At 40.0% G+C, this 23,394-nt stretch overlaps 1 protein-coding gene across 1 annotated transcript in view; it reads right to left on the reverse strand.

Moving 5' to 3' along the window:
• Positions 1 to 23,067, reverse strand: part of LOC131992836 (matrix metalloproteinase-17-like) — a 98,433-nt gene extending 75,366 nt beyond the window's left edge. The window contains exon 1 of the mRNA XM_059358530.1: positions 22,634 to 23,067. Within this exon, the coding sequence (XP_059214513.1) occupies positions 22,634 to 22,771 (138 nt within the window). The 5' untranslated portion in view covers positions 22,772 to 23,067. The remainder of the gene's footprint in view (positions 1 to 22,633) is intronic.
• Between the last annotated feature and the right edge of the window lie 327 nt (positions 23,068 to 23,394).

Below are 23,394 nucleotides of genomic sequence, written 5' to 3' on the forward strand. Positions count from 1 at the left end.
TTGGCTCCATTAAAAACCATGAAAGACGCTACCCTACTCTTAGGGAACAATTTGGGGCTCAGCATCTTGCTCTAAGACACTTCGATCTACCGCGTGAACCTCAGCTGCCCCAGTAACCAGCTGTAGAAGTTTATAACCATCTTCTATTGATGTTTCTGATGTCGATGGAAGGGGAAAGAAGAACAAGGGTGCTTTTCCCCTTCTTTATGAGATTGTCAATGCAGCTTAAGTTGTTCAGTGTACAAAGGTGTGGAGGATGTTAGCAAGAACAATTCAAAGTTGTCAGAAAAAATAGACTGAGAAAAAAAAAGAGCCAGAAGCGAATGAAAAGCTCAGACAGGCTTTAAATCTTGGCAATACTATAAACATTGTCATGTCACCATTTGTTTAAAGTTCTGATTTGCTGAAGGCAAATTTAGCTGTTTCCCCCTCATCCTTATGGTGATTTTCCAATCACCATCAGATAATGTAAGAAGGGTCTGGCTTATATAATCAGTGCCTGGGTCTTACTATGATTGTTGATCTTGAAGAAGGCCTAAGGGCGTTATCTGAATAAAAAAAATGCATTTGGAGCCAGAATGTGCAACACTTTTAGTTTTAGTCATTAAAAAGAACAAGAAAAACTTTCTATTAATTTAAATCCTATAAACATTACCAATCCAGCTTGTGGAACACCATGTATCAAATGTGTTGATTCCAAGTGTAAATGTCTACCAAATGTGTACTGAAACAACACTTTAATAACAGCAATAAAGTCCCAACCACTGCAGGGGAGTCATAACATGTTTCCATGAGGCACGGTTTAAGTTTAGCTTGTTTATATAGGAAAACCTGACGTCTGGACTTCCTCTTTTACAATAAACATTTAATTGCACAATACAATTCTAAAACAACTTTTCCATGAATCCTGCTGCTTCCAAAAAGGATGTGGCTGCATGTTCCTCATTGCCCTGCTTGACATTTTTACATCTGTGTTTGTTTTGAAGACCAAGTAGCAGTTGGTCTACATTCCTGTGAGTTCATCTTAAGCTAAAGAGTGCTGTTAACATGTTGGAAAGGTTACATTTTTTATCTAACATTACATTGCAGGATTAAAGAATCTGTTTGTTGTAATGCAACATTAGGTAGAAATTAAAGTACTTTATATAAATGTGGCTTTTTGAACCATGCTTGGTGGAGAGCACAGCACTAACACTACAAAGGTGTCAGTCTTTCCGCAGCTGTCAGTGCTGTGGACTTCTGAGGAACATTGGATAAAATTATCCACCAAATGGCATATTTTATGCTAGCTCCGAGGGGGATTCACACAGAGTGCACGCAGTAAAAATAAGTCAGCCTAGGTTTAAAGATAAACAAACTGATGGCTTTTGGAGCCAATTAGGACATGCCCCTGTAACTGGAGTTTATTTTAACAGGCAGAAGATTCAGTGGCTCCACTCGGGGAAAAAGCCCCCAAACCTTCTTTGAAGTTCCTCTCTCTGTGGGCGGTAATGTGGCATGGCACCCAGCCAAAGCCCACAAACACAAGGATTGAATAACGCCTGCCCAGCGTCCCCACTGTGGCATTCATCCCATATGCCACAATAAAGAAGAAATATGCAAAGTCACACACACAAACTGATATGCATACAAATACAAGGAGACACACGTGCTTGATTGCGTGCAGATCAGCTGTCACATAAGCAATCTTTTATAAGCAAACTTTTAAATGTTTGCCTGAGAGAGTGGATTTGCGAGTGGATTTCAGTATGCACAAAAGTTTTATGTGTGACAGTCAAAATAAATCCAGTGAATGAAGACAGATGTGTTTCTTTTCTATTTAGTTTTATTTATAGGTTTATTGGCTCGCATTGCATTTGTGTGAAGTTATGAGAGATGGTATCTCTGTCGGCGCCCAGGTTCAAACCAGCTACAGGAATATATACGAGTGTATTTATGGATCTTGTATGTAATTTATAGGCCCCGGGGTTTAGCTATGGGGCCAGAACATGACAACACACAGTGAGAACTGGTGGCAACTGGTCTTAAACACAAAGACACACACTATCCACACCTCTTCCCTGGCTGAGTTTTCTTTCCCCTGAAAACCTATAAAAAATTCATACAAAATAGATACGACTCTGTTGGTGTAAGCACATTGCTGTGGGTACTGTTGAGAAGTTAAAATACAGAGCAGAAAGTAGGGATATCACAAAACCACTGTAAATGTCAACAGTAGGACAGGTACAGCAAGGAACCAGGGATGCCCAGTGTCCCTCCATGCTGCAGTCTATGGAGCTCCTTTCTGCTCATCTGCTGCTTAAAGTCTGTCGGGTAACGTGAGCTCTGAGTGCTATAGCATAATGGGAGACCAGGGAAACCAAGTTTCCTTTTATTCCCAACAGAGCAAAAAAGTTGAATTTCAGCCTGTATGCATATATTTTCGACCTAACTTTGTTGAAACAGAATAGTGAATATTGGTAGCGAGAGCAAGAAGGTAGCGGACAGCCGAGTCATCATTGCACCTTTCTTTATGCTCTGCACCAGGTGTAAAAAGGAGATCAAATAAATAATAAAATAAAAAATGGATGTAACTAGAGGTCCTGACCATCAGAGGTATCAAACTGTGTTTCACGAATCGTCAAATTTTACTGGTATTGGTATTGACGACCAAATTTCGGTTATGTGAAATACTTACCAGGAAGTTCAGTTTGTACTACTCGCTGCCAAGATGCAGAGCGAGTGGTTTACACTAGTTTCACACACAATGTTAAAGATGTAGGTGTGAGAGGATTATAAACTTAAAGGGGATATATTATTCCAACCAGCATCTGCATTCTCAGCGTCTCTGCACCATCATTGAAGCAGAGGAATGACTAGAATGGCACTTTGGCTGCAATTTTCTCTTTCATTGTAACAGCACAACCTCTCAGAAGTCTTCACAACTCAGTAGTATAGCACCTACACTTGCTTTTTAATAAAAAAAATAACCTGTTTTTACAATATGGGACCTTTCAAACAATGCCATTCTGCAAAACAACCAGGATGCTATGGGCTGCATTAGAATGCAAACAGTGCAAACAATAATACACTTCTAACCTGGTGTCTCTATGAACTTTCTGAAGTCCCAACAAAAAAAAAGACTCATAGAACTCTGGGAATTCAGAGGTACACAAAGCTAACTTCTAGTTTTCTCTTTTTTGGATTTGATGCCATAACTTTTGTTGTCATGACATCTTCCTCCTGAAGTCCCAGAAACCCATATCATAGAAGTTAAACTATTCAGAATCAAAGTTTAAATAAGTACTTCTGACTCCTATCATATTTTGTTGAACTTTGGCCAAAAAACCATGTGGAATATTAGGCCAGTTGACACCGATTTGCTGGCTCAACTGTTCGGAAGAGCAAAGCCTCACTTTCCATTACAATCAATGACCTTGCTGTGTGTAACGTCAGACTTGGATGTTTGGTGTGAAAGCAGGGTTCTCCAGAGGCAGGATTTGACAATACGAGAGTGTTGCACAATGGCAGCAACAATTTGCTGATCAGTCCCAAAGTTTGCCTGGCAAACAGTAGAGCAAATAGAGCGCCACATGGCATTTGTCACAGTAATCTACCTGGAGTTTGCATTTGCAAGTATTTGCCCAGTTAATGGAACTAGCAGCATTTGAAGCAGATTTAAAGGTCTAGCCACATGATCTTGAGGGTTTTTTATTTTTATTTGAGGCTGCACTCAGAGAGGGATATTGTCACTCTGAATGCAGCCAAACATTTTGTATGCGTGTATGCTGTCTCTCTATGTGATACCTCATGCATGCAAGTGCTTCTGACAAAACAAAACACCTCCTTGCCTGTCAAACAAACTTCTCATCCCTACAAGGCTTCAAACTTTAGTCGGTTCATATTTTCACACGCAAGCCGTGTCACCCTCAAGCATGCAAAAACTTCATCACCTGCTATCTTGCAGCTTTTCTCCCCAAAAGAAGGTCATCAAACAAAGAAAAACAAGGATTTCAGCATTTTACTTGAAAACCCACGCAGCTCCCAGCTGTGAAAAACACACACCGTTTGGTGACGGGCAGTTTTTGTGGCACCACTGAAGCGTAATCTGAGAAAAAGGAGAAGAAAAGTAGGATGTTGGTGTGTGTGTGTGTGTGTGTGTATGCTGCACCTACAGAAAGACACGAGCTGTCTGGATATGTACTTTTCCAATAAGTTGAGCTGAGAGGAGGTGTACTCGACCTATAGCAATAAAACCGCTGCAAAGAAACGACAGCCGTGCTGTGGATCAGCTGATTCCACCACAGTCAGACACTGAAACTTGCAGTAGTGAGTTCAGAACACAACAAAGTCAAACTTCAAAGCTGAAGAATGGAAAGTTTAATTGGACAAAATGAGGTGCAGAGGGAGTTTGCTTGCTTTGCTATCTGACACAGCTGTAGCCTGAAAATGAGGTCAAAGTTCAAACTGTAGCAGTACTTGTGGCCTGGGAATGAAATGGGGTGTTGTGTTGAGCCACACCTCCAGACTGACACAGGCAGCTTCTCCATGTGTGTATGCACAGACAAGTGTATGAACTAGCGTATCAGTTACTCCTCTATGTCTTCATTCCCGATGCATCTCTTTCTCCACGTTGGGTGCCAGCAGGGGATAGTGGTGGGGTCTGTGTGCGTGTGTGTTTTTAACTCACCTCCTGTGGATAGAGCTGTGATGCTGTATGGTAATAAGATGCTTCTCAAGCATAGCACAGTCCAGCTGCATAGCTAAGTGTGAAACTCTATACCAGGAGAATTCTAGTCAGTAGTAGGGGAGAAATCCAAGTGGAGCTCATGTTACACAGTGTGGCCGTCGGGGGAAAATATTCCAGTTCAATAACTGTTGTTTTTTACGATGTCTGTAGAGGGTAAGACAGCACTAGAAGTGCACCACTGAAATAACACATTTATGTGTAATGCACACAGGATGGGAAAAAAAACAGGAAGTGGCACACCAACAGAGATAGAACTTTTTGTATCTATGTAGTACCTATCCACATGCAATCAAAGTTTGGGCGGTTTAAAACTAAACCAAAAGCCGTAATAGAAAAATATTTTCATTCCACTTACCATGTTTTAAATGTAATTATGGTACAAAATAGGGTTTGGCCAGTGTCCAAATTTTCAAACTGGTTGATATTAAGTCAAACACAGGCCGGGACCAGTATGCCAGTTTTTGCCAGTAGGTGTTGCACTTAACCAGCAGCATTTTGAATTAAGAGTGTTGTGGCTCTAAACAAACAAACTAACATTTGTAAACATGCATACCGCCACCATACCGCCACCATACCATACCAAACCGTTTGAAGTGCAAAACAACTGCAATTCCATGACTGGCCTCTTGAGGCTGGCTCCAAATGGGAGTCAATCCTTATTGACACCCATGTTAGAATGCCCAACTTCATAAAAAAAAAAATATGCTTGCAGCCTGGTACAATAAATTATTTTGGTCTCTATTTCTAATTTCCCCCCTCAAACAACTGTGAGGACCAACATTTTTTCAGGCATGATTAAGGATGGGCTGCCTTGAATGACATGCGTTTGCCTCTATAAGTGGCTCACGATGCATTCAGCCCACCTCAGCTCAGTCCCGCTCCACCTCTTTAACCCCTTACTAAGGAGAGTCAGGCACTGACACAAGATGGCAACAGTCAGAGCAATGGAAGCCAACACTTCTTTGAGCTTTTCAGAAACCTATGGATGAGGTCATGGAGACTATGCCCATATTCTACACACTCTATGGCTTGACTTTGTACTTGTTTGTGTCCTGTGTCTAAGACACCTTTGATGCTCCCCTCCCCTCCCATATCTACCACCATGTTCTTCAGTCTTACTCTGAACTTCCTACAATCTATCACTATGTGTTAAGTGCCTGGAGAGCTTCCATAAGCTTTTGAAACGGGTCATCAGGAGCTTAAGTATGCCACTGACAACAACATATTAACCCAAGCAAACAAGCATCCTGCCAATCAACAACCACAAACATGCATAAGAAACTACAGACACATGTACTGTATGTGTAGCGAAAATACCGTAGGACAACAGTTTCCTATCGTCACCTTAGGCACAAGTTCCATATCTAGTTAAATCTGCTTAACAATTGCACAGAGGATAAAATAAAGATTTAGACTCAGCCTGTGTTCATGGAACAAAGATATAGGAAGCCAGATAAAAGGAGAGAGAAAGCCCTACAGTCCTGGAAAATAATGAATATGTTTTTATCATGCTGACAAAATCTGATAAAACCACTAGATAGGAGTCTGAAGAAACATAGAAGTCTATAAAGTATGAGTCAGTTTGTGGAGCTACGGGGTTTTAGTTTACCTCAGCAGGACTTCAAACAATAGAGCTTGGTTTTGCAGTGATGTAAAAATGCACCTTCGTTCTAATTTTACCTGTATTAAAAATGCATTAGAGGTTGCAATGAACTCCAGCAACCTTACTTTGATTTAGACAATAGGTTCCAGAATACACAGGAATACAAAGAACATAAAGTTGTCTTTGAAATGACTGGCCGATTGAGCAATTAGTTGGGAAAATTAATCAACTTTTTTCATAGTTATCATTAAAAAAATCTCCAAAATTTAAAGGTTCCGGACTCTCTGATGAAAGCATTCGTATCTTTATCTTAGATCATTAAAAAATCAAATCTTTCATTCAAATTAAATAAGTAGAAAAACACCTTAGACTCTTGGGAGTTGCAATGACCCTAAGTCATGTTTTTGGATACATCAGTCAGTCTAATTGGATGAAAAATACATTTTGTTGGTGAACTTGTCATTCGAATGCAAATTTAATTTGATTAGTTATTTTGATCAAAGAACTGTTGTATAGTAAAGCTCACTGATCCCACATCCACAGAGCTAGCTGTAAAGGCATAAAAATCATTAAAAAATATCTCTCAAGATACAATACTCCTACAGTACATATGCTGCCATATGCTTAAATCTGTTGGTCTTGTCACTTGTACTGCCTCGTTGCAGACACTCTGCTCTGCACTCTCTCTGAACACGGAGCTGCACAGGCCACGGTGTACTATTTACTCACTAAGTGGAGCTCCAATTCTTTGCCCATAATAATGAATGTGAGTGTCAAAGCAAGACAGGCTGTCTGATCTGAGGGGTTTGTTTTGCATCTTCAAGCTTTTAATAAATGTCAGCTTCAAAAATAAAATCAATACGCAGTCATAGCCTGTGTTAAATGCTCGCATTTCTTATGAAAAGACAGTGAATTCAACTGAGAAGACAGTGGACAGAGGTACATATCGCCAGGAAGTGAATTTCTATGTTAATTTTGCAGTGTTGTGCTTAAAAACACAGCAGCAGAGTGAATATTTAGATAGACAAAAACTAAAACTGTGTGCTGCTTTGACACTTGCTCCAGGGTTCTTTACTTGGCATCAACAACTCATCCAGCTCCAGGTAAAAATTTGTAATATGAATGTTAGTTGTATTGCTGAAATATTTGATCGTTCTCTGACCCAGTTTGCATTCTGTTTGGCTCTTATCCAGCTCCTTTTTTTTCTTCACCTTTTCAATTTGAAAAATCCAAAATGTGTCCACTTGGATTGCAAGAAAATCCAAAATGACAGCTCAGACTAAGCCAGAAAGAAACGGCTGTAGACTCTGTTCTGGAGTTGGCTTAAATTTGAATTCAGTCAGAAACCCATCAGAGTGAGAAACAGGAGCAGGATGATGAGTCACTGAATAGCTTTGGTCCGGCTATATAAAATGACAACAAAAGAAATAACAATAAAGTGTTCATTTATCTGAATAGTTTATATTATAAGATCATTCAGACTTTATTCATAATAGCTATGCACTGAGGGATATTTTTGTCAGAAAGGATAATAAAGAATAAAGCCCTTGAAAACGCCATAGAACACTTATCAGGATCAGTTAATTAAACTAAACAAGATCAATGGCGGTCCCTAATTAATATTACATTCATTATATCATATCAGTTAAACGTGACTTCATTATGGTGTATTAAAATAAATGTACAGGCAGAGGAGAGTGGTTGGCTGTTTACCCGGCGGCGGATGCATGGGCAGCTCTTTGAATTAAGACTGAAGAGTTTTCTGCACCGATGCACCAATCAATCAAAATAGAATAACAACGAAGAATCTATTATTTTCCCAATCCGAGACATATGCAACCGAGACTAGTGATACTTTGTCTCTTTGTGGTTGTTTTATGTCGTATGGTAATTTGTATATCTTTGTAGTCATTTTGAGTCTCTTTTAAGACACAGTCATACTTTTTGTTTTGGTCTCTTGGCAGCTGTTTTGCTTATCTTTGTAGTGTTTTTGGTATCATTGTAGTCAATTTATGTTTCTCTGTGATCATTTTGAGTTTCTTTCTGGTTGGTACATGTATCTTTGATCTACATTTTGTTGGTGAACATCAAAAGGGCCCCTGACACATACAGGACTTTTCCATTGGCAGTCTTGAATAGGTGTGATGGTGTCAACCTGTGACGACCCCCCCTCAAGCATGTGTATGTTGCAAGACTCAACTCAAAGGAGACCATAGAGAAAAGCAATTTAAAAAGTCTCTGTATTTTTGCAGCTTCTAACTGAATCTCTGTGGTTTGAAGTGAGTTTCTTTCGGTGTTTGCACTTTCAGAAATCTGATTTTTTTTTTCATGTTCCCTTTCAGCTGTATAGGACTTATTTTGAGATACAGCTTATGAAAACCCAACATTTCCCAATGTTATTGCTTCAAAACAAAAGCTTTTAAACATCAAAATGACTCAGGACTTTTATTCTGAAGATTATATAGGAAATTAAATGTTTTATCCCTGAATTACAACAGCTTTGTAAGTGGCTATTCTGCATTAAAATAAATCTACAAATAACGCAGGAAGAATTCAAGCAGTAGCTGTAATGAAGACGTGAATCCTTTCTGGGCTAACGTGCTGAGTGAAACCGAATCGAGAGCATATGTAAGGAAAAGTGGCTTTATAGAGCCTCTGGGCCTGTTCCTGGGCCCATTCATTTATCCATACATGCAATGTGTTGATGCTTGTTACCTGCACCAAGTAACTTCTTTTTGACTTCCGTCTGTCGTGATCCTGAACTTTGATGTCATTCCAACATTTTTTGTGTAAAGTTTACAGTGCTTGGAAAACAGTGTGATCACTAAATAACTTGTTCTTTTGTGGAGGATATGTAATTAGTTTAATTGTCACTTAGGGAGAGGCATACTGAGAAATAACTCTTTTTGTTTGTCTCCCATGGGCTGGAGAGGGAAAAAACACTGCAAATACCTAATTAGGCAATGAATAATTGCTGAGTTAATGGCCACCTCAAGATACAGTCTTGAATGTAACAGTCACTCTCCAAATTAATGGGGCTGTGTATTGTGTTGTGGGACAAAGTGGTGCTCTCGGTAGCAAAGTCTGATTTTTATGCCTTAATGCTTATTGAATCCAAGCTTTTATCATAATTCTAATAAACACATTACTCACAGACATTGGCCAAACATCCAATGCCTCCCAGTTGTGCAGTTTTCTCTGTCTGTCTTTCTTTCTTCATTTCACTTCGACATACAGACAAATGCGCCTTCATTTCAAGAGCCTACAGTGCTCAAAATTCCAAAGCACACATCAAGCGTGTCCTCAAAAAGTGTTTATCTTTTCCTTTACCCTCTTTTTTTGCACAAACTGTCCTTCACTTTGATCGGAAATAAACTAAAAGCCAGTGGTGCCCATCACTTCTGTGCCAATGTCAGTGGGGAAGTAACAGCCTCTTTTTTAAAAAAAATCCTTGCACGCAAACAAACACACATACATACTGTATTTATTACAAATCTGCCATTTTCAGAAGGAAAACTTCAGAGGAGCTATGTTGTTGCTTTGGGGTTTCCTCCAGTTTAGCTGCCGGGTCTCCAGATTATTTTAAATTTAACATGCAGGCAGCACAGTTCCAGAGACCTCCATAATTACAAGATCTGGTCATTCCTTTGAATAGCTTTGGCAACCAAAACTTTGATCGGGTGTACGACTAGAAAGGGGCGGGATGCCATCGTTAAAATAGGACTTCCACATGGAGTTGATTTGGGGTTTTCTACATGGGGAGCCTGAACAAGAGCCAGCTCGCTCCTAACCCACAGTTAAAGCAAGTCATGAAACCAGTAAGAGCCAACGGGAGGGAGAATGAAAAAGAATCACATGCAGCTGAGGAAAACGGCAATTCCTGCTTGCACTGTTAGGTTCATTACTTCTGTAAACTCACCTACTCTGACATTTGCTTGTGCCAAATTCTGTGTGGACAGGATTAAATCTCCATGTACACACAAAAGCAGAGACATACATACACAGATTTGCTGATTTAGAAAATCCATGCATTTGCATTTGCATAGACATGTTTCATAAACCTCACTCATTGTGAAAGTTGGCATAAATGCACAAGCCTCTCACAGTTCACCATAGATGGATGTACAAGCCCTCAATCTACTGTTTGCATACAAAATGCTCCGGATGAAACACAATTTCACAGAATTGCATTGGCCAAGTTCTCAATCAGCACCAGAACACCAATCTTCATGTATGGTTCTGGCACCCATAGGACCCTATTTTCATGGCGGCCCTATTACTGACCTTAAAATGAGTTTTTCCCGTCTGTGTGGTATTTTGGTGCCCAGAGCAGAGCGCACAGTGCACAGGTGGGAGGAGAGGCAAGAACAGATGGATGGTTCATTCAAATGAGGCAGCACAATGTCAGTTATTTTGGTAGAAATCGCAATACCCCAATCAGAACCATGCCATTTCTGTTGCCAGACAGTCCTTTTTTGGAATTGTGGTTGAATATACCTGTAGCAAATGCACAGAAATAAAAAACAATAATAACTAGGACTGCAAGCAGTACTGAACGGGCCCTCGCAGAGTGGAGCCGTCGGGGGAGGAGCCGTCACGGGAGGACACGTCAGGCGCAGCGCTGTGGGCCCAGTCCCTATGCGTACAAAATCGCGTGTCTCCTACTACTCAGCTCAAAGTAGGTGTAAAACATGATAGTTGCTGTAGCCAGCAGGGGGCGCTATGACTGTGTGTCAATATAGACACGTGGGTGTGTTCCGGGCTGGACCCTAATCATGTGTGTGACATTTGGGACAGATTGGACAATGTATGGTCAAGTTATCCTGTCTGGTGTTAGATGGCGAGAAGCCATATTTTGCCACCATGCCACGCCCACATAGTGTGACCGTCGGTAAAGATTTATACAACTTTTGATCCCAAAGGCCTTGTGATGCTACTGACCAAGTTTGAAGTAAATCGGGTAAAATCTGTAGGAGGAGTTCGTTAAAGTATGCGACCTGGAAATGGACAAAAACGATGACAAGTGCGATATTCAAACCAAGATGGCGGACTTCCTGTTGGATTTGAGGTATGGGTCCAAGAGGCTTTTTGGTGCGTCTCTACATGATTCATATGTGTACCAAATTTTGTGTCTCTACGTGAAACCTACTGCTCGGGCTAGGTGTAAAACATGTTACTTGCTGTTGCCAGCAGGGGGCGCTATGACTGTGTGTCAATATTGATACATAGTTCTGCTCTGGGCTGGGCCCTAATCACGTGTGTTAAATTTGGGACAGATTGGACAATGTATGGTCAAGTTATAGAGTCTCGTGTGTTATGGCGAGACGCCATATTTTGCCGCCATGCCACGCCCACATAGTGTGACAGGCGGTAAAGATTTTTCTGACTTTTTATCACAAAGCCCTTGTGATGGTACTGACCAAGTTTAAAGTCCATGGGGTGAAATCTGTGGGAGGAGTTATGTAAAGTATGCAACGTGGTAATTTTATGAAAGGGGGCGTGGATAAAGCATAAGGGGCGGGGCTTTACGAAATATTGTTCTTTGGAAGTGTTAAGGGCTGGACTCTGATGAAGCATGACAAGTTTGGATCAGATCAGACACAGAATGGAGAAGTTATAACAATCTCGTGTTTTATGGCGAGACGCCATATTTTGCCGCCATGCCACGCCCACACAGTGTGACCGGCGGTAAAGCTTTATACAACTTTTGATCCCAAAGTCGTTGTGATGGTACTGACCAAGTTTTATGTAAATCGGGTGAAATCTGTAGGAGGAGTTCATTAAAGTATGCAACGTGGAAATGGCGAAAATTCCATATAAAATCCAAGATGGCCGACTTCCTGTACGTTTTAGGACATGGCTTCTTGAGACTTTTTGGTGCGTCTTCCCATGATACATGTATGTACCAAATTTCGTGTGTCTACGACAAACCTGTGTGAGGTAGTGAAATTTAGGGGGCGCTAGTGAGTCATTTTCCCACGCCCATTCCCGCGAATACTAGAAAACGTAAATTTCACGTGAGATCAAGTTATATTTAAAAAATGGTGAGTTTTTGAATATGATAAGGCCCCCAAAAAGGCGATTCATTTGGGAGATGAATAATAATAATTCCTTCAATTACAATAGGGTCCTCGCACCGTTAGTGCTCGGTCCCTAATTAAACTAGTTTAATTCAATAATCTTCAACACAGATATGCATTCAAAAAAAGTTAATTGCAGCTAAAGCAACAATTTTGTAAATCAGTCTGCAATTCAGCTGTATTACACCGCTTAACAACCTTCTTCCTCAGTTCATTAAGTCCCTGCAGCCATCTGCTATCAGGACTGATACATGTGATAAATTTGCAGCCTTCGATTGTGCCGCATTGCCATTAAGCACGACTGTTTACTTTGATTGAACCACATGCAAACGACACCAGGCTGCTCCTAAATAACCACACAGATTGGTATTCTGCTTGTTTAAGTAGCAGACATTGTATCAATCCTGTGCATTGCTTTTTTTCTATTTATTCTTTGTAATTAATTTCATTAAGTACCAGATACTGGTGTGAGAAGCAGTAGCATTATTATTGAAATAATGTCAGATTGATGCTATCATACAACAATCATGGCCAAATTATTTTTGCAAAATTTTGTTCTATAGAATTTTTGTACTTGGGCCCGTTATGTTATTTATTCCCTAATCCCTCACACATGTAACTGTAAACTATAGCCCTGTTATCATTAAAGTTTAAGCGAATTTGAAGCAAAAAATTTTAAATGTTGTATTAAAGAAAGTGTGAATTGGTGACGTTTCCATCAACTGTTTTAGAGAGATTAAAAAAGCTGCATGAACGTAGTTTGGTCAGAACATGGTAGTGTAATGTATTGCTGTAGGCTGATTTGTCAGTAAACAGTCGAAGAAGTAGAGAATGCATGAGAGAGAAAAAACAACAACAAAAAAGAGATTGCGAATTGGACAACTTTGGCCACCCATGAGTGAAGAGAAGAAGACGTCGACAGCGGACCCAGCTTTTTCTATGGGTTAGAACATATTTAGAAAGAGTTGCCATCTCCCATTTGGTGCAATTTTTCAAAAAAGACAAAAAACACTTCAAGCAAGTGTTTTAACTTATATATGCTTTTTTTAAAAGGTTTTATTGAATTTTGGTGTTTCCATCAATCTTTTCTAATTTGAATCTTCAAAATTTGCATAGAAATTCATTGATGGAAACACGTCTTATGATTGCTTCATATTGTATTTCCGTCCATGTCATCAAATATCACACAAAAAATGTATGCATCTGGCTCCCCCGCCAAAAAAAAACCCTTTGCCCCATGACTGCTGATGGTTCTTCATGCCTCAAACTGCGACACATTTGCAGTTGAGTATGTGGCCAAACATCCCACAAGGCTTTACAATCCTAGTTTATTCTACTCATGAGTCAACATGACGATTGCCTACATAAATCTGAATTCACGCTGTCAAACTTTATCTGGGAATCGATGTGTTGTCATTGTCTGAGTGTTTCACGCAGAAGTCCTGCAGCTGCCACGCATCAGTCCCAAACCGCCATGCTACAGTGGCAGCCAATGAGGTGTCAGGGCTTTTGAGACCCTTGTTGAATTGGTTTCTGAGGAAATCATAAACTCCTCAGTAATGCTGACAGTCTCCTCAGAAATGTCTCTGGAGAACTTTTACACTTAACAAGGCCGAGGTGACATATTGGATAGGAGCCCAATGACGGACTAGCTTCCCTCTCCCTGAGAAGCTGAGAATGTGTTGTATATTACAAGTTGAACATTCGCTCTCTGTCCGTCTTCATGAAGAAATATATTCTCTCCAACAGGTCCTCTCCCACATGACATTGTTCCTGAAATAATCTACTCGCCCTGAATTCGAGTCCCACGATGCATTTCTACAGATAGAAGGTCGCCCAGCTTGATGGAAGTGGGACAGCGGTGCTAAAAGTATCCTAATGATCCAGGCTAAGAGTGTAATAACAGACTTACATGGAAATCAGCATCCACAGTGTTTTTCTGCTGTGGTTCAACATTCCTGCAACCACTTAGCGACTGCTAACAATCAATCAATCAATCGGGTATAATATCCATCAATCAAATTGAAAACCTTTCCTATCTAATGTTCATAGCTGAAGCATCTTCCTACTCTTCATTTAGCACATGCTTTTTTCTTGTTTGTCACACAAAAACAATCCCCTGCCAATGCATCCCATTTTCTTTTTGAGTCTCCTCTATCCGTGGGCCTCTGGGCGTAATCAGAAACACCCATGAGGTGCTGGTAGAAAGAAAGCTTCCTACGTAAATTGCAGGAGTAAAATGCAAAGAAAGGGACTGAGACAATGAAGGAACTGGATCTAATGCTTGAGAAATGTACACAAATTACAGGCAAACACAGTGCTAATGATGGTTGTGGTAGTGTTGGCGGCCAGAGAAATGGGGCTTGGAAATGAAATGATTTCCCTATTATACCCTTCAGAACAAAAAATGAATTATTAAAGTGAACATTTTCCATCTTGTGTTGCACTAAAGGTTTCTGAACCATTGTCGGGCGGAGGACGGAGGATTAATGGCACTTGAAGAGTCGATATTCAAACAGCAGAGAGTGAGTGAATATTTCTCCAAGAGCATGTTTGAAACCAGGGTTTTATTTTGCCGCTGAATGATCTTTGAGTCATTGTTATGGTTCTCTTAAGAACACCAATGACCTAATTACTGAGCATATTATGGGTATTAGTGAGCCCTTCCTTCATTGTCTTTCCAGCAACCATGCAATTTTTAACCAGGCTAAAAGGATTGACAGTTGCATCAGATTTTTTTTATCAGAAATGCCACCACACATTGCGGAAATCGCAATCATGTTGTCAAGTCAAGTTGAAAGGTACAGCCCCCCGCTTAGTGGCACAGTAAACACAAAGATGGCTAAAGCTCTTGGCAAGCGACTGTTTTCACCACCCCAACCACCAGCTGTCGGCAAGAAGACCACATTTGGTAGCAAAGAAAATAAATTATATAAATAGAAGCAAAACAATAGTGAATATTGGCATGGATTTCCACCTCTTGGAGAATAAAGAGAAGAGGTTTAATGGTAAACTTGCAGTGTTTTATGACTGGTAAGTAACATCTAATACTGTCTATTTAATTACATGTAGGCCTACCTGTAGTGTAACAACTGACAGCACAAACCATACTGAAAAATGGCGTCAATATACAGTTTGATATGGTGGTTTTCAGCAGTTTGGTCATGTCTGGCATAATCTTGCCCTGCTGTTAGTAGTTGGCTTTTTAGGTTGTTGTTGTTGTTGTTGTTGTTTTTTTGTTTTTTTTTACATATATAACTGATGACTCTAACTTTAGATTCTAAGGACCTGGAAGTAGACTGACTGAAAAAAATCTCAATCGGGTCACAGCACAACACTGTTACATATAGGGCTAGGCAATAGGACAATATACAGTCATGGAAAAACTTATAAGACCACCCTTTTTCTTCAATTTCTTGTTTATTTTAATGCCTGGTACAACTAAAGGTACATTTGTTTGGACAAATATAATGATAACAACAAAATAGCTCATAAGAGTTTAATTTAAGAGCTGATAATAACCAAAATCATTGTCAATAAAACCATGGAAAATTGCTAGATATCAGCTCTTAAATTAAACTCTTATGAGCTATTTTTGTTGTTATCACTATATTTGTCCAAACAAATCTACCGTTAGTTGTACCAGTCATTAAAATGAACAATTAACTGAAGAAAACAAGTGTGGTATATCGTTTAAAAAAAAAAAGACTTAAAATTTATATTGTTTCTATTGGGATGTCTGAAAACCAGCAACTGTGTTACAGCAATATTTATGTGTTTTGGATGCCGCTTTATGTTTTGATCTTTGCACACCAAAGCTGGATTAATTTATTTATTGAAATGTATGTTAATACCACAACTATAGCCAATATCTTCCTTGAAAATAAGATCAGTGATCTCAATGGAACTAAACTGGTGAAACAGGGGTTAAATGAAAAAAAATGTTATTATCGAAATATGACATGACCTTTATCAGGATAGATGATTTTGTCCATATTGCCCAGGCTTACTGTTATGAGATTAGGCATGCATGGAAATCTGAAAAGTTCACTATACACTTTTGAGGACATTGCAAGGTTTATTATTCATCTCTACCTTTACACAATCTGGCTGGGAGGAGGTGAAACGCTGCCCCCTATTAGTTTGGAGCATGTGGCCTGGTATTACACACTGCACCTTAAAACCCCATCTTCACACATATTCCTGAAAACAATTTGTTTGTTTTTGATAGTTGATTGCTTTCCCCCCCCTTTTTTAAAGAACTCATCATTTTGATTTCTAGTGGGGAGGGAGACTGAGTGGCGGTGAGACGGGGGTAGAATGGGGGGTGCCTGCCGCTCCAGAGGAATTGATGCCAGATGGTGTTCTCATTGAAGAAATTAAACAGCAAAATGAGAGTGAGAAATGTGGCTGCCCTTCCAGGCGCGCACACGCATTGACACAGTCTTGAGGCTTGTGGATCATTGGTCGCTTCTTTAATGTATATAATTCCACAGGTGGCTGGCTATACAGTAATTTAGGTAATTCATCAGCTTCTAATCTGTTCAGCTCGCTCTCTCGCTATGGAAAGGGGAGCCCTGAATGTTCGGGTGAATCGTTCCTTTGGGAAGTTTGCCGGTTCTGTTTCAGTGAAGAAAATATTCCTCGGGAGGAACATAATAGGATGAGCAGAAAACAGAGCGTATTACGTTTTAGTTGTTATGACTCAGTTCCCTCAAGTGCTGAAATTGCAAAATGATGCCATGCAGCGATATATCAACCTGGATAGCAGCAATACTATAAAATGAATACCTCTGATCTGTGCTTGAGTGTGAGGTTCAGTTACTTAAGGACTCAGTGTGTGGTTGTTATGAAGACACACACCATACACAATCTTTCAACTAAATGCCAAGTGATGGAGCATCACTGCAATGAAGTGTAATGGAACTGGATTGGAGCAAAGATAGAGATCAAAGAATTGTTTTGTGGTTAGGATTGTTTGTGGTGTTCCAAGTCCTGAGTGAATAACAGCTCTGATGAGACACATACTGACACACACACACACACACATGCATACATCCACTGTGGAAAAAAGAATGAAGCGTACAATCATCTGATCGTATCTGTGCTTTACAGCTCTTCCAGTAGCGCAGAATGATGCTCTCTGTGTGTCATCTGGCTCCCCGCTGCACCCCAGTGACAAGAAATCAGTCACTGGCCAAGTAATCATCATCGGAGCTGTCGACACTGATACTTTCTCTCTGTCTTTCATGATGAACTAGGAGCTGTAGTTAGATTATACCATCGAGATAAATTGTCTGCCATCAGTGATCAAACATGAGAATTTCTGTTTTTATACTGAATAAAGCATGATCTCTGATTAAATTGAGAACAATGTTATGCCTAAATTACATAATCGCCCATTATGAGGTTTATCCTCTTCTAAACTTTGCACAAACTTTCTGCACTAACAGGGCTTTTGTCAGATTGTGTAAAGAATAGACGACGCGTCTCAACTTCCTCTCACTGAACAAAAATGAAGCCAAACTATGCAGGGTACATGCGCTGCCATCTTGTGCTGTTGACATAATTTGGAACCGGAGTCTACGGAGAAGTGATCAGCTGCTGGAGCTGCACTATTGAGGTCCCGCCCATACAACCGCCCTACCAACTGGAGGCCATCACAGCTAATGATCATGATGTTACACTCCCCATTTTATAGCATCAAATAACTAATTCAAATCAAACATATTAGAAAGAACATTACAACACTTGAACATACATCAGTGTGATGAGAACTACCCAAATTCACAAAAATCATATTTGGGAAAAATGTATTCAATGTGTCATTTTATTTTATTTTTTGTTTTTCCCCATCCACTAACATGGAGGTGTTGGGATTAATGACCAGGGGGTTATCAGATTTTTTTGGATTCATTTTGGGGAGCTGTCATGTTGTCCAGTCTATAGTTAAGACTATGAAGTTTTGCCCTCTACTGCCCCTGATCTCCAGAGTGAAGGAGTCACATGTGGCCTCTACACCGCAGGAAGGAGGACACCCTTCCCTTGGAGTGTCTACAAAGACATCCTATTTCTGTGCCTTCTCTTGAGGACAGAAGAAAGAGTCCACATTCCAGCTATTTCTTAGGCAACCAAAAGAAAAATTGGAAATATGAAGACCTGTGTTGGACTTGCAGACATAGTATAAAGATCATCCCGCCTGCTTACTCATAAGAAGTGGTCAAGCTGAGTTCAGTACGAAAAACTTAAAAAGGCACTTTTATGTCTTTGTGGTTTCTAGGCACAGAAAGTTCCTGTATGTTGCCTTTTAGGGTGGACTTTAAGAGTACAGCAAGTAACTTCTCAAAGATGCTCCCATTTTTCAAAGTGTGTGGACACAGTGAGAAATATGCTGTGGAGCTGGGGAATGCATGTCTTATTCTACCTAGACAAATGATTATCCTCCAACTAAAGCTGCTCCTCTACTGGAAAGAAACTACAAACACATCGTAGTCACCATGCAAGCCAAAAGTGTGTGTGTGCCTGACATATTGATACATGCATTGGCCCAAAGATTCTTAGGGGCATTTAGCAGATTACAAATATATATATGTCTAAGTAAGACAGCGAAAATGAATGTTGTTGTTTCCTCAGTAGGAATAGGCAGGGGAAAAAACTCAATATCTGAGAAAAGGCAACTGTGTGACCTCCACAAAGAAGCATATTTTGTGCCTCTAAGTCCATACAACCAATGTGGACATTTTCTGGTCTGTATCCATCACTGGAGTAGCCGTGTTGGTTTGCATTTACTGGCACATGAAGCGGGACAGGCATCACAACAAGACTAATGACCCTCACATCACAGGCTGCATGGAGGCTGCAGTGCCACTTTGGACTGAGTGTTACATACAGCTCTATCTATAAAATGTAGGAAAGCTTCCATCTTGAGTATTTTTTTTTCTGCTGTGGCAAATAGGAGGAAAATAGCCACTGTTATAAAAGCATTTCATTCTGGTGATACCGCTGTGTTTTGCAGTGTCACAGTTCACACAATTTTTCCGAAAAGGAAATAAAAAGTTTGTGCAAAAATTGGCATACAAAACTTTATACAAGAGTAAAAAATATCTTTGTCAACTAGAGTGCATTCACATACTTTCATAACTGTGCAGCCAAGAGTGAATAGTCGCTGATTATTATTATTATATTATTATGAGGACATTGACGTCAACAGATTGTACGTCACAGGTCCGACTGACTACAGGCAGACACATTTTTTAACTGTCAGTTAAAGACACAAATCTGTTTGTGATAAGGAAAAATGCAAAATTGTGATTGGTCTAAAGTCTTGAAATTCAGTATGGACTATGAGTGTTGCGATATACCAGTAATGATGATTACTGTGATATTTAAAACATGAAATATTGATATCATGCTAATATACACAGTGCCACATTTAATGTCCATTCTTGCCTTGTCTCCCTCCCCCTAAACTTTGAGTGGAATTCGTTCGCCAGAGAGACATAACGCACAGCAAACACTTTTTTTCAAGTTCGTAGAGATTGCTATAGTGTTATCATGCACGATAATTGTACAGTGGAAATCTGATATCATGAATGCACTAGTACAATCACACTTTGGCCACATGTCTAACTGTACAACTTTGTAATGTTTAGATGACATGAAGTCAGTCAGGATGTTTTAAAACAAGCAGAAAATTACGGGAAAGACCAATGTTGGGTTTACTAAATGTTTTCCATATGATTTGGGTTTTTTACACTTCATGAGTGTGTATGTATTTGATATTCAACCTGTTGAGTTCATAGACACCAAATATTTGATGGTGGTGGTAAAAAAAAAAAAAACCTGGACAGGTACTATCGTAGGGCATATAGACATAGAGCTCTTATTCACTCCTACGGTCAATTTAGAGTCACCAATAAAATCAACTGCATGTCTTTGGACTGTGGGAGGAAGCCGGAGGACCCGGAGAGAACCGACACTGACACGTGGAGACAATACAAACTCCACACAGAAGAACTGCAAGAAGTTGAAACCCCTCTTGCTGTGAGGCGTCAGTGCTAACCACAGCACCACTGTGCAGCCTTGGACTACTTTTTTTCCTATATAATAATGGAGCCTACTACAAAAACACTAGTCCCATGTGCCATAGACCAGATTTGGAAAATGTCTTCACATTTGTACTCATAGGCAAGTCCAGAGAACAGTCCAGGTAATTTGAGTTGCAGGCACAAATGGGTTAATGATAATCCACGACTTTCCCCCTCTGCTTTCGTACTGTACTGATGCTTTCATACTGTACTAATCCCCTCAGAGTGAAAGAGATGACTAAGAGAAAGAAAATAGAAGAAACCTTACAAATACACAAAAGAAAAGAAGCATTATTTTCATTGATAGAAAATGATAAGTTGGTTCTCATACTATTTTTTTCTTTACAAATCTCAAATGATCACTAGTAGCTGGAAAGTGGTGCTCAGAGTGAGCAGTATAGAATTATGTAGCAATGGGAAAACAAAACAAGACAAGAAGTCCAAGGCAAGCAGGGCTATTCTGTTAATGTAATAGCCTGTTTCTAGGCTGGGAATGTTTGCGGCCAAAGCTACACAGCAAGTTAGAATTGTGAACAGGTTGTGATGAAAATCCTGCCAGGTGTGGCCAAACTGACCTTTCGGAAAACAAGAAAAAATTGATTTAGAGCAAAGGTGCAACAGACCATGTCCTGATGTCAGGCTTGTTGGCATCCACCTCTGCGAAGAGTCTGGGTTATTTCACACACACAGAAAATGTGGATAATATAAACTTACTGGGTGTACTCTGTCTGCTGTCATCTCTTAAGAACAGCTTCCAAGATTATGTGCAAATTCAGGTAGCCTACATAATATTTGATGAAATTGAAATTCTCTTTGTCTCACCCACACACAGTCTAAACTAGATTAAAAAAATGACACAATCTCACAACTAAAGTACTGAGCCAAAAATGAGAAAGGTACACTGCCTCAAAGTGGACGGGAAAACTTGAAGCCAAAAACAAGTAAAGAAATAGAAACTGATCTATTTTGGTACTCTTGTTCTAGTCTTTGTTGAGAAAACTTAATCCCCAAGCGTGGGTTACAGAAAGAAGAGTTAGAGGGCTGAGAGAAAGCGAGACAGATGTTGGGATGAGCAGTAACAAAAACTGATGTTGCCCCGAGGAGTGAAACTGTAGAGCAATGCATCTTCAATGAAGATTAAATTATGAAAAAGATAATCAGCTTTTTGCAAGTCAAAAACTACAACTTTGGTTGAAAGTTGAAATAATGCAATACTTTATGTGCAGCATAGGCAGTCTGAACCACAGAAACACACATACGCACAATATAAATTTACACACATATGTGAATGTGCAGCTGCCTTGCTCCCTTAACATTAGTCATGATTGTATGCTGTACACACTGTGTGACGTGGTGATGATGATGTATAGCCATTACAGTCTGTGTGGCTTCCTTCATTGCTCATGCAAAAACATAATGCATGAACATATAAGATATAGTGTCAAATTCTTTCTTTCTGTTGATTAAATATTTGGGGGGTATAAGTGAATAACATCCTCATCAATCGGTGCTGACTATTTCATGGATTTGCTTTGCCACCATATATTCCTCCACCAGACTACATTTTGAAATCCTCTATTTTAAACACAGCATTGCTTGAACTTAGCTTCAGCTGAAACCCTGATAAAATAACCTATAATGTCTCATGGGTTTAGTCTGCTCCAGTTGTCTTCTGAGCACAGGATATGTACCATGTCTGTATGCTGGAAAAGAGGTCGATAAAATGCCAAGGCTGATCCCTTCACATACATGTATTTTTTTTTTTTTTTTTACAGGCAGTTCGGCAAACACATTTTAATGCATCTTTGGAATGGGGTAATTTCTGATCAGGTGGATAAACTTCCTCTCCACATTTTTGATTTTTCATGCACTGTGTACCGTCACTCTGCCTCGTGCATTGGACTGCAGAGCAGTGTTAAAATTCAGAGCAAGTATTAGGAGAAGACAGCACTTGCTCTTTCCTGGACGCTCAAGAGTAGCACCAAGTAGGAGAGGAGAGGAAAAAACCTGCCACTACACGTCCCCACACTGTGGTGGGGAATAATAGACAAAAAACACATTCAGCGGTGCTAGCAGGTAGAAAAACTTCCGACCTCAGCTCTCCATAAGTGGGTAGAAAGGGTAGAAAACTTACCACCCCTGTGTCCAGCTGCTCGGTAGTTAGAGAAGGAGCCGCTCCAGTCAGAGGTAAAAACCACAATATCTGCACCAACAGCAGCATCTCCGGTGAAATATTCCTCATCCACTTGTGAAGAACCAGAGAAATCATCATGCCCTATGACAGGCTGCTCCTGCAGGGCTCAGACACCGACCCCGACAGCCGCATCCACGGGATAAATCACACGCCGACACTCCTGTAAAATTTGCCCGAATAAGTCTACCTCACTGTTGAGCGCAAACACATAAAACACATTAAAAACCGGTGCTGGTAAAAAACACTTAAGACCATTAGAGCAGTTTATGCCCCGCAAAACTGCACTCGTAACTAACACCTAAGTGGTCATAATTAGAGAGAAACTGCGTATTGTGGTTTTATCTCAAGTCCATCACAGGTAATATCCCTAGAGCAAGAAGCGCGAGCTCCCCTCTCTGTCGTAGCGTCTCGAGCGCTGGGAAATGAAAGCAGCTGCGTGCGGTTGTGTCGCGAGCAGCAGAGATCAACCTCAAGCCAGACACAATAACCTATTACACTTCCGGGCAAATTTCCCAAAATAAAATTCTCACAGCTTGACTTTTTAATTCATAAAAAAACGGAATAAATGACACAAACATGATTCCACTTTTTTAAATTGATTTTTTTCAGATTTTAAGTCACTAAATCTAAAGAATATATCAGATAAAGCTTCCAAGCAATGACTGTGCTTGTAGTATGAAATGTATTAAAGTTATTATAGT

This window comes from Centropristis striata, chromosome 19 (assembly GCF_030273125.1).
Source record: "Centropristis striata isolate RG_2023a ecotype Rhode Island chromosome 19, C.striata_1.0, whole genome shotgun sequence".
Classification (NCBI taxonomy): Eukaryota; Metazoa; Chordata; class Actinopteri; order Perciformes; family Serranidae; genus Centropristis; species Centropristis striata.